Consider the following 12,427-nt stretch of genomic DNA (forward strand, 5'->3'; position numbering starts at 1 on the left):
CGCTGTCAGAAGGGGAATTGTCAGATAATTATCTAAAACAGTGTCACTGAACCACACTGTCTATACCGGAAGGATGGTTTTGTGTTTATACTTTCCCTCCATTTTGTCTAAGGGACTGAAGGGGAAGTGGCTTAGCCACTCTATAAATATGACCCCTTTTACCCACGCACACATTGAGAGACACATAGGAGACAGGCAGAAGCAAAAGGAGAAAAGAGAGAAGAAGGGATTATGCTCTAGGCATATTTACCTCAGAAATAAATAAAGACCAAGATACATGTTCTGTGATTTAAAATGTAAAGAGTTTATTGATTTTAAATAAACAAAGTTTTTCTTGATAAAAGAAATCTGGCTTAATTGTAGCTGCTGGGACATTCCAAGATCTTATTGACCTCTACAACCTAAACTAAAAACTTTTCTAACAGTGTGTGGGTCCTCCTTAAGGCTGTTTTTGTTGGCAGAGAGTTGTAGGCCATCGTAGCTGAAAACAGAGCTCAGGAGCCCATTTTCTCTGGCAGAGCGCTTGGGCCACCACAGGCCACGTCCGCTCTGCCCCCACCGAGATCAAACACAACCCTGCTACGGCCATCAATGAAATCGAGTTTGACACCCCTGCCTTATACCGTTCCAGACAATTGGCTGTCCAATCTCCTCTTAAATACCCCCATTGATGGAGCACCTACAGCTTCTAGAGCAGGGATGTCAGACTCAATTTCATTGAGGGCTGCATCAGGGTTGTGTTTGACCTCAGGGGGTGTGTGGCCACCTCAAGGCCGTTTGTCAATCATGTTGGGGGCGCCTGTAGTGGCCTGGGCACTCTGCCAGCGAAAACAGAGATCGGGAGGGCCACACGTGGCCCTCTGGAGCTCCATTTTTGTTGGCAAAGTCACCACAGGCCAGTCCTTTGCTGTTTCCAGACCGGCCTTGGCGGCCAGATGTAACCACCCCATGGCAATTGCTTAAATAAATAAATAAATTTATTTCTATACCGCCCTTCTCCTGAAGGACTCATGGCGGTGTACAGCCTACTAAAAACACAAAGACAAACATCAGTTAAAAATAATTAAAATTATTACATAATTTCGGCTCAGATTTAAAACCCTAAACATTTAAAACACCCAATTTAAAAATCATGACATTGATAGCCCAGCTTGGCGGAACAGCAGGGTCTTTAAGGCTTCACCTACAAACAAGATCTTTATCAACTTTTATGATGCAGCACCTGCCTAATCTTGTGAAGGTAAATGTGGAAAGCATCACTCTTCAAGCTTCCCTCAGTTGCAAATATAGTTTTAGGGAGTTATCCTGCACCCCCAAGAGAGAGAACTGGAAGGAATAGACTTCACGGAGCCTCAAGGGAGGTGCACTTTGTCTCTGCCTGATGGCACATTGTGTTGTCTCCACGGATGATTTCCTTGGTTCAGTTCCTGCAAAAGAATCTCCTGGCTGAGTTGGAGTGACAATGAGGGCATCCCTACCAGACCCCAAAGGGCAGAAGGGCTTGACTCAAGAGCCTTCCATTCAACAGCTTCACTGTTACAGCTTCAATCATTTGCCAAGGCAGCTTTCCAAGACTTATCCTGCACCCCCTGAGATGTAAAAATTGGCTGGAACAATCTTCACCAGCCCCCAAGGGAGGCGCACTTTCAGGTTGGATATTATAGTCCTTCCCCTCCTTGGACGTTTTCCTTTGGTTTAGTTGGAGCAAGAGGGAAAATGACTGTGTCCTCTTGGGAGACCTGAAAGAGAAGGTAAAGCATAGATTGTCATGGACGAAAGCTATTCCTGTGCTCGGTGGGAGTCCAATAAGACTTGATGGCTGACTCTTACAAACGCTTCAGGGTAGAAATCGGACGACGGTGATTTTAAACTTTATGACACTAGATGGCGCTGTAGAAAGAAGCAACAGTCGCGCCTCGATAGCAGAGAATAAGAGAAAAGCAGCGGCATTGCTAGTATTGACATCACCACCGAGGGAGTGAGGCCGAGCTGGAACGAATGGGAACTATAGATTATTAGATTGCTAGAGAGGAGGAGGAGAGAGGAAGTTCCTCTTCCGGGTCACCCACGGGAGGAGGATGGAGGCGACGGCGGAGCCTCTTGTGCTGCTCGGAGGGCGGAAGCGGCTCCTGGGAGGTGAGTGGAGGGAAGGTCGGAGGAGAAGCCTTTTGGGTTCCTGCAGGGCCTGGAAGCAGCGAAGGGACAAGAATGAAACATGAGGGCTGCTCTTGCTGCAGGTTCTTTCTCTCCCCCAAATGTTTTTATTATCCTTTTGCTGCAGGATTTAAAGTTGCTGCCTGTGATTTTCTGCTGGGAGATTTTAAGAAATCTTTATATATATATATATTATGTATGTATGTATGTATGTATGTATATATCTATCTATATATATATATCTATATATATCTCTATCTATCTATCTATCTATCTATATATATATATATATATATGAGAAATATAAAGCCTTGTGGTTTTATTGACATGTCGTTTTCCTGGCAAGCGACGAGTTTCATGGGCAAAAGGGATTTTTTCACCATTTCCTCTCTCAGTGTCCCCAACTTTTAAAAAACAGATTAAAGCATTTGAGCGAATTCCCTCCTGAGTCCTTTTGCAGACTGAAATACACATAATTGTTCACATGAATAAGTTCTTAGGAGTTTATTTCTGTGTCAATAGGAACCCACGTTCAGTGCATTCGGACAGTATTCAGACCCCTTTCACTTCTGTCAACTTTGTTATTTTGCACTTGTTGAAATTCATTTTTTCTCATCTGCCTCAATAATGACAAAGTGAAAATAGAATTTTAGAAATGCCTGTAAATCTATTAAAACAAAACAACCTGAAATATCACATTGACATAAGTATTCAGATCCTTCGCTCAGTACTTTGTTGAAACACCTTTGGCAGCGATTACAGCCTCAAATCTTTGCACACCTGGATTGGGGGTTTTCTGCCATTCTTCCTTGCAAGTCCTCTCAAGCTCAGTCAGGTTGGGTGGCAACCATTGATGGAAAGCTATTTTTAGGTGCCTAAAAATATTCAATAGGGTTCAAGTCAGTTTTCATTGAGGATATCCCTGTACTTTGCTCCATTCAGCTTTGCTCCACTCAACTCTGCCCCATCTCCACACAGGATCTCTGAAACTCAGTCAGAGTAACCATTGGGTTCTTGGTCCCCTCTCTTACTAAGGACCTTGTACCCCAATTGCTCAGTTTGACCGGACGACCAGCTCTTGGAAGAGTCCTGGTTGTGCCAAATGTTCTTCTCCATTTGAGAATTATGGAGGCCACTGTGCCCTTAGGAACCTTTGGTGCAGCAGAAATTTTATGGTAGCCTTCCCCAGATCTGTGCCTTGCAATAATCCTGTCTCTGAACTCTGCAGGCACTTTCTTTGACCTCATGGCTATTGTTCTGCTACAGTATGCATTGTCATCTGAGAGGCCTTCTATGGAGAGTGTGTGCCTTTCCAAATCATGTCCAATCAGTTTAATTTACCACAGGTAGACTCCAATCAAGGTATAGAAACATGTCCGCACAATCAAGGGAAATGGGAGGCACCTGAGCTAAATTTCAAGTGCTGTTGCAAAGGATCTGAATACTTATGCCAATGTGATATTTCACTTTTTTTCCTTTTACTAAATTTACAGACATTTTTACTTTGTCATTATGGGGTACTCTATGTAGATTAAGGAGGGGAAAAATGAAGTTCAACAGCTGTAGAATCAAGCTTTTGTCAACAAAATTGACAAAAGTAAAGGGAGTCTGAATACTTTCTGAATGCACTGTATTTCGAAAGATAAGAACATTTCAGGTTAAGTGACAGGCCTGGGATGTCTTGGCCAAAATGCCTGCAGAGCATTTTGGGGAAGAGAGACTGGTGTGCACAAGAGGCAGGTTGATTGAGCTCCAAAGTGACTTCTGTTGTTGGAATAAAATGCCCTGTGGAGAGTTTATCTTTATATTCTGTTAACCCAGTCCTGCTTCCTCTAGTTATTCCACTACCATCTTCCCTTTCCAATTTAAGTTTTTTTTCCAAATTCTGTCTGTTTAAGGCACAGAATTTCTCTGTGACTTTCCACCTTCTCTTTCATGGCATTCCCTTTCTGTAAAACCAACAAGCATGGTATGTAAATTGGCATTGTCATATCCGGCTGGCGGGGGAGGGACTTCTCTGTGGCCACCCCAGGTCTCTGGAACCAGTTACCTCCTGAGGTCCGGACCATCCCCACCCTATTGGCCTTCTGAAAAGCGGTGAAGACCTGGCTTTTCTGGCAGGCCTGGGGCGGTTGATCTCACTTTGCGATCTGGCGAGATCCAGCCATGAATGGTGTGAATGCTTTTTAAAGTTTTTAATTGCTTTTTAATTTTTAAATCTTTTTAGAATGGTTTTTTTTTAAATGTATTGTGAGCCGCCCTGAGTCTTCGGAGATGGACGGCATATAAATTTAAAAAATAAAATAAATAAAATAAATAAATATGACACCATGCTTAAAGATTGGGCTGACACAGATGCTGAATGGATATTTGAAATTGGACACAAATGTGTCAAATAAATCATAACTAATGTAAGAGATTATTCTTTATTGTGGCATGTTTGCTTATTGTAATGTATACTTTTTTCTTTTTTCAAATCTTTTCAGTCACAACTCCACCCTGGTAATACACCAGAAGACTCATATGGGAGGGACACCCTTTGCATGTCCTGACTGTGGCAAATGTTTCAGTAGGAATTCCCACCTGGTGACACACAAGAGGACTCAATACCCTGGAGAAACCATATGAATGTCCAGAGTGTGGGAAAAGTTTCAGATGTAATTCCAAACTGATATCACATCAGACGATTCACGCGGGAGAGAAACCGTATGAGTGTCGAGTGTGAGAAATAATTCCACCCGGGTGACACACCAGAGAACTCACACAGGAGAGAAACCATATGTGTGTCCTTAGTGTGGGAAAAGTTTCAGTCGTATTTCGAGTGTGATAAGACACCAGAGGATTCACACATGAGAAAAACCGTATGATTGCTCAGAATAGGGGAAATATTTCCGTAATAATTCCGACCTGATGACACACCAGAGGACTCACACAGAGGACAAACCGTATGAGCGTCCAGATTGTGGGAAAAGTTTCAGTCATAATTCCAGCCTAGTGAAACACCAGAGGACTCACAAAGAAGAGAAAGTGTATAAATGTCCAGAATGCGGGATATGCTTCAGTAAGAATTCCAACCTGGTGGCACATCAGAGGACTCACACAGGAGAGAAACTGTATGAATGTCCAGAATGTGGGAAAAGTTTCAGTCAGACTTCCAACCTTGTGAAACACCAGAGGACTCACACAGGAGAGAAACCGTATGAATGTTCAGAATGTGGGAAATGTTTCAGTAACACATCCAACCTGGTGACACACCAGAGGACTCACACAGGAGAGAAACCGTATGAATGTCCAGATTGTGGGAAAAGTTTCAGGCACACTTCCAGCCTTGTGCAACATCAGAGGACTCACACAGGAGAGAAACCGTATGTGTGTCCAGAATGTGGGAAAAATTTCAGCCAGAATTCCAATCTCGTGACACACCAGAGGACTCACACAGAGGACAAACTGTATGAGTGTGCAGAATGTGGGAAATGTTTCAGTAAGAATTCCAACCTGGTGACACACCAGAGGATTCACACAGGAGAGAAACCGTATGTGTGTCCAGAATGTGGGGAAAGTTTCAATCATATTTCTAGTCTGAAAAGACACCAGAGGATTCACACAGGAGAAAAACCGTATGAATGTTCAGAATGTAGGAAATGTTTCAGTAATAATTCCGAGCTGGTGACACATCAGAGGATTCACACTGGAGAGAAACCGTATGAATGTTCAGAATGTGGGAAAAGGTTTATTAATAATTCCAGCCTTGGGAAACACCAGAGGACTCACACAGGAGAGAAACCGTATGAATGTTCAGAATGTGGGAAAAGGTTTATTAATAATGCCAGCCTGGTGAAACACCAGAGGACTCACACAGGAGAGAAACCTTATGAATGTTTAGTATGTGGGAAATGTTTCAGTCGGTATTCCAACCTGGTGACACACCACAGGACTCACACAGGAGAAAAACCGTATGTGTGTCCAGAATGCGGGAAAAGTTTCAGTCATATTTTCAGTCTGAGAAAACACCAGACAATTCACACAGGAGAAAAACCGTATGAATGTCCAGATTGCGGGAAATGTTTCAGTAGTAATTCCAACCTGGTGATGCATCAGACGACTCACACAGGAGAGAAACTGTATGAATGTCCAGAATGTGGGAAATGTTTCAGTAAGAGTTGCAACCTGGTGACACACCAGAGGATTCACACAGGAGAGAAACCATATGTGTGTCCAGAATGTGGGAAAAGTTTCAGTCATATTTCCAGTGTGGCAAGACACGAGAGGACTCACACAGGAGAAAAACCGTATGAATGTCCTGAGTGTGGGAAAAGTTTCAGTCAGAATTCCAGCCTAATGAAACACCGGAGGACTCATTTCCAGGACAAATTGTATGAATGTCGAGAAAAGTTTCAGTCATAATTCCAACCTGATGAGAGACCAAAGGACTCACAGCCTTGATAAAGCTAATTACCTGTTTCTGGTTTTCAGCAGAACTTTCATGATATTTCCTTTTGCAGAAGTGTGGAATTCTTCAAGAAGGCTTTTGGATGGTGTTTTTTTATATTGATTATTGAATTCCCACGATTGGAGTTTCCATCTTCTACCTTGGTGTCCTCCAGATTTTGAATGCCAGAATTTCCCACTACATACAAGTAGCCCTTGGAAGCAGCCGTCATTTTCATTCTGCCTAGAATTCATGGTGACAGCAGGGATCAAACATGCCATTAGTAATGTGTCCCTTCATGCCCACAAGAGGTTTAAATCCAGCCCACCTTGAATTTCTTTGATTCATATCTACTTCCAAATTGTTTTTTTCCAAGTTTCAACCAACTTTTATATTTCTAATAATAAACACATATTAAGTTGCAGTCTGTCATTGTTCAGTTATTCCATGTTTTCTCTTATTGCTTTTATTTTATTATATAAAATGTATACACTGTTTCCCCTTTCTCTTATTTCTATCTCTTATTCTAACTTTTAATCATGTCACCCTATATTAAAGGACATTTTCTTTCTGTCCTACCTAGCTTCTAGTCATATCACCTACCTAAAAAAACAAAAGAAAAGAGAGAGAAAAAGAAAAGCAAATCAGAACAACAACAAAAAGAAAACTCATCTATCCATCATCTCTTGCCCGCTTCAGTACTTTAATTGCTCTGCTTTATTTTTTTGCTTGCCTCTCATATTCCTCCCTTGGATCTTTATCTCAATCTGCATCTACTTCTTGACAGTTCAATCTAGGTTTTTCTCCCACCTCTACTCTCTTCCACTGCCTAGTTTCCAAAATTTTTACCCGGGCTCCTATGTCCCTTCCAAAAGTATCTTCCTGTATCTCCAATTCTCTTTTCAACTCTCTTAATATATTTTCCCCCTGATTTAATTCATCTGTTACTGTTATTTTCATTGTTATCTCCTCAACATCTTTTGTTCTCTGGTTCTTCGGCGCAATCATTTCCTCCATTTCTTCTGTTGGCTCCTCCCTTTCCTGGGCATCTTGGTCTTTACTCATCATCCCTTTAACAAGTAGTTCTGAGCAAATAGTTTTAAATTGTTCCTTGGGGTTACGTTTAAGGCAAAAAGGAATTCTCTCCCCCAGTTTCAATCACTGTTCACCTACTTCACTCCAGTACCAGTCTTAGTTGTTCCTCGGTTGTCCCAGCTTTGTGGCAGACAACTTTAGGATGTCTCTTCTTCTTACTATGGCTGAAAGGGAAAAAGAACCCCCGGTCAGACAGGAGAGCTGCAATTCCACAACCTCACAGGGCGCCCCTCTTTGCTTCACCAGCTTTGGCTCCTCTTGGAGGCCACAATAGGGAGAACTCAGCCCAGGGAATGTGGAGACCCATTCCCTGTGTCTGATATCACCGCAACATCAACTGGAAGTGTCATACTTCCAAATTGCTTTGATTGTTGTTCAGATTATTGCAGAGATTTTAAGCTTGCAAGAAATCTTTATACCCATTTGAACAGTCTGGATCTTCTGATTTCCCTGGTATTTGACAGGGAGGGTACTTTCCTCTCCTTGGCTTCCTCTCCCCCCCCCCACAGCAACCCCCAGCAGGCATGGGAGCAAGCAGCCAAATTGGAGAAAGGTTTGCAATTCTCATCCACAGAGTCCGCCCCTCCCTGAAGAGAGGAATTCTTGGGGAGGGATCCTCCCCTAGAGTTCCTTTCCTGATACTCATCCTCATCAATGAGCTTTTTTCCTGGGTATCCCCCCCCCTCCATGGTTTTCCAGCCGCCATTCTTTGCCCCTCTGTTTTGTGCAGTCCTCCTGTTGCCTTCCCTGCCCCACATTCTTCCCTCAGAGCAGGTGGGTTAGTAAGGCTTAGCTATAGGGGTGAAATGCTCCCAGTAATTTGGACCGGCTCAGGCGAGTAGGTAGCGATGACAGCCAGTGGTTCGGAGAACCGGTAGCAATGGCAACCTGAGGCTCCGCACAGCCGCCTAGTCGTCATTACTTCCTGCTTTTACTTCCAGAGAACCGGTAGTAAAAAAATGCTTTAAAAGTTTAAAAAAAAACTTCCGACGATCGGCTGAGCGATGCATGATCGTAGGAACTTTTTTTTTTTTTTACTTTTTAAGCATTTTTTTCTACCGGTTCCGGAGAAACAAAGCGCTCGGCTACTCTCCCTTTTCACTCACCCGGAGCTTCCTGCTGTGGATTTTCATGCCTTGCTTCACACGCCCGGGATTGTCGCCCTCCTCCTCTTCTTCCTCCTCCTCTCCAAGTGGAAAAATGCCCAGGAGCGCAAAAAGAAGCGCTTGCTTGCTCCTGGCGTTTTTCCATTTGTAAGGAAGCTTTCGTACCTTGTGAAGGCAAGTCTGGCTTCCTGCGCTGCTCGCTAAAAACCTTACCAGTACTGCTGTGCACTCAGTGTGTGTCTTTTTGCTCCTGGTCTTTTGCAGAAGCCTGTGCCTGCCGTCCCATCCCCGGCTGGCTGAACCAGAGTTGGGGAATTCACCCCTTCAATCCACCCCCACCTTCATTCCTCTTTTCTTTGGAGGTCAACCTGAAGGAGCCTCAAGTCATTCAAAAGGTCTTTTAAAGCCTCCCCCCCTCTGTGTGTGTGTGTGTGTGTGTGTGTTTGTGTGTGTGTGTGTGTGTGTGTGCGCTGCACTGAATGTTGGTGCGGAGGCAGGGAGGGGGAGGGAAGTGACCCCTCCAATCCACCCCCGCCTTCATTCAAAGGTCTTTTAAAGCCTGTGTGTGTTTGCTTCTGGTCTTCGCAGCAGCCCATGCCAGACATCCACACACACACACACAAGCCGCACGCACAGCGGTATTGGTGAGATTTTTAGCACAGGAAGCCAGACTTGCCTTCACAAGGTACGAAAGCTTCCTTACAAATGGAAAAACGGCAGGAGCAAGCAAGCGCTTCTTTTTGCGCTCCTGGCATTTTTCCACTTGGAGAGGAGGAGGAAGAAGATGAGGGTGATAATCCCGGGCGTGTGAAGCAAGGCGTGAAAATCCACAACAGGAAGCTCGGGCTGAGTGGAAAGGGACAGCAGCCGAGCAATTTGTTTCTCTCTCTCCCCACCCCACCCCGTCATCTCCCAGACTGGGTGGCCGAGGTAGAAAGGCTTGCAATCTTTGGGGCTAGGAGGCATTGGATCTGGCTTGGCGAGAGGGTCAGGCTGGTCAGGTGCTGATCATTGGAAACTTTTTTTTTTACTTTTTAAAGCATTTTTTACTAGTTAAAAATGCTTTAAAAAGTAAAAAAACAAAATGGCCACACCCACCCAGCCACATGACCACTACCAGGCCACACACACCCAACCCATGCCCACAGAACTGGTGGCAAAAAAAATTAGATTTCACCCCTGCTTAGCTGGGCTGGATCTTCCCTGCAGATCAGCTGATCAAAGGGTCCCAGGCAGGAGGTGCTGAGCCCCAAAGGAATTGCAGGCAGCCCATGATCTCTCCATGGATACCTTGGAGAGACTAATCACTAGGATGAATTGCTCATCCCCCACAAGCCAGATAGTATTTTCCAAGCGTGGAGTTCTACTTGTTAAATAGACTTCAGCAACTGTCAGGCTCACCTCTGAAGATAATTTTAGGCTGGACAAGCAGCTGTGACTGAATCTCATCTTCTGTGCCATCAATAGGGGAGAAGGAAGCATTTCTAGAAAAACTTGATCAGGGCATCTTGTCATTTTGCAGAAGTGCAAAGAGCCAGAAATTTTTCCTTACTGGTCTGACAGATTGCAAAAAGAGAGAACAGCTAATTTTGGGGCAGCAGCTCCTGCCTGGGATAGAGAAAGACTCATGCTGAAGATCTCCAGGAGACCCAGATGGTCCAACTGGCTGGATTATAAGCCAGCATCTTGAGAAACATGCATTAGTGCTCCTATTGGTTTGTGTTAAAGGGCAGAATTGTTAGCCATCAAGAGTTGCTGACCAGGGAAAAATGCAGAACAGTAGAAAATTCCTGGGGGTTCTTGAGGAATAATCAAGTTGAAACTCTCGTGTCAGGCCTGCCATCTCCAGCATACTCTGCTTCGCTGGCACCCTGCCATAAAATGCAAGGAAGGGGGGAAGCAATTAGGGAAGTAAGGAATGGGCGTGGGAATGGGCAAAGAAGGGGAGGGGGATGACAGGGAGACAGGAACCAGAGTTGTCAATCTGGAATGAACAGGATCAAAGACAGAGCCTGCAAACGGAATGCGAAACTACACCAGAGAGATGCCACACCTGAAAGCACTTCACAAAACATCAAAAATGAAGGCTATTGGACACTGATGGAACCAAGGAGAAGGGGGCACAGACCCTCGTCAGGGAAAAAAACCTAAATTAAAAAAAATTAAAATATAGCAAACAAAGCCTTTCCTGTAGGCTGGGTGTGGGCAGCCAATGGCTCCAGAGTAAAAAGAAACAGATGAGAAAAAAGGGGAAGAGAGGGAGAGAGAAATGAGAGAGAAAAGGGGAAAGAGAGAAATGGGAAAATGATGGGAGAAAATGAGAGGGAGGGGGGAAAGGAAAGAAAGAAAGAGGGGAAGAGGAGAAAAAGAAAAACATGGGAGGGAGGGAGGAGGTAAGAGAGAGAGAGACCCATATCCCACAGAAAACACTGGGAGACAAAACCTGGGTAGGCTGGGGGGGTGTCTACTGGGTGGGACTGATATTGAGTTAGTCATGCCCACTCAGGTTTGGTAACGCCCAGTGTTTTCCGTGGGAAATGGGTCCAAATGGTTCTTTGAGTGTTTAAGGTTGCAAACCGCTGTCCTGTACCATTTCATACAAGTGGCTGTCCAGTCTCTCCTTAAAAGCTTTCATTGATGGAGCACCCTGAGCTCCTGAAGGGAAGCCATTCCACTGATTGATTGTTCTGACAGGAAACTTTTTCTTAGCTCTATGTTGCTTAGTTCCCATCCATTGTTTCTTGTCTCGCCTTCTGCTGCTTTGAAAAATAGGTTGAACCCCTTTTCTTTGTGGTAGCCCCTCAAATATTGGAACACTGCTATCATCTATCATCTCATTTTAATGTGAATTTTATAACTTTTATCCACACATTCTCCCATTGTTTAAGCATTGTATGCAAAACATGCCTCTAAAGCAGGGGCGTCAGACTCAAGGCCAAGGGGTTGGATTCGGCCCACGGGGTGCTTAGATTTGGCCCACAGGGCTTCCCTCGAAAAAGGTAAAGGCCTGGCCCTCGGTGCCTCTGCCAACGAAAACAGACCTTGCGAGGGCCACGCGCTGGTCCTCCCTAATGCTATTTTTGTTGGCAGAGGGTTGTAGGCCATCATAGCTGAAAACAGAGCTCAGGAGCCCATTTTCTCTGGCAGAACGCTTGGGCAACCACAGGCGCCCCTGACACAAGTGACATCGTGCTCACCACGCCCACCCTGGCCACGTCCACTCCGCCCCCACTGAGATCAAACACAACCCTGGTGTGGCCATCAATGAAATCGAGCTTGACACCCCTGCCTTATATCGTTCCAGACAATTGGCTGCCCAATCTCCTCTTAAAAACGTCCACTGATGGAGCACCCACAACTTCTAGAGCAGGGATGTCAGATTCAATTTCATTGAGGGCCGCATCAGGGTTGTGTTTGACCTCAGAGGGTGCATGTTGGGTGCGGGGTAGGTGTGGCCATGGTGGGCGTGACACAAGACCACAGCTCCACACACATTGTTTTATACACTTATAAAAATAAAGAGGTGTACATTTCTCTGATTTTGTTTTTTTTTAATACTTACTTGATCTACTTGATCACCTTATGAGAGAGAGACCAGATCAAGAAACTAGAACTAGAATTATAAATTATTGGCATAGGCTAT

General features: G+C 44.5%; 1 protein-coding gene across 2 annotated transcripts; it reads left to right on the top strand.

Moving 5' to 3' along the window:
* The first annotated feature begins 1,907 nt into the window (after positions 1–1,907).
* Positions 1,908–7,007, top strand: LOC117657422 (uncharacterized). 2 transcript variants are annotated; one of them, XM_087884373.1, is made up of 2 exons: positions 1,908–2,237; positions 4,641–7,007. In XM_087884373.1, the coding sequence occupies exon 2, from the start codon at positions 5,065–5,067 to the stop codon at positions 6,556–6,558; it is 1,494 nt and encodes a 497-aa protein (XP_087740499.1). In that variant the 5' UTR covers positions 1,908–2,237; positions 4,641–5,064; the 3' UTR covers positions 6,559–7,007. The 2 variants fall into 2 exon arrangements, with proteins under 2 accessions (XP_087740499.1, XP_060541411.2); XM_060685428.2 differs by having other exon boundaries at positions 1,908–2,136.
* Positions 7,008–12,427: the final 5,420 nt, after the last annotated feature.

Source organism: Pantherophis guttatus, chromosome 2, assembly GCF_059756535.1.
Source record: "Pantherophis guttatus breed Tessera chromosome 2, ASM5975653v1, whole genome shotgun sequence".
NCBI lineage: Eukaryota > Metazoa > Chordata > Lepidosauria > Squamata > Colubridae > Pantherophis > Pantherophis guttatus.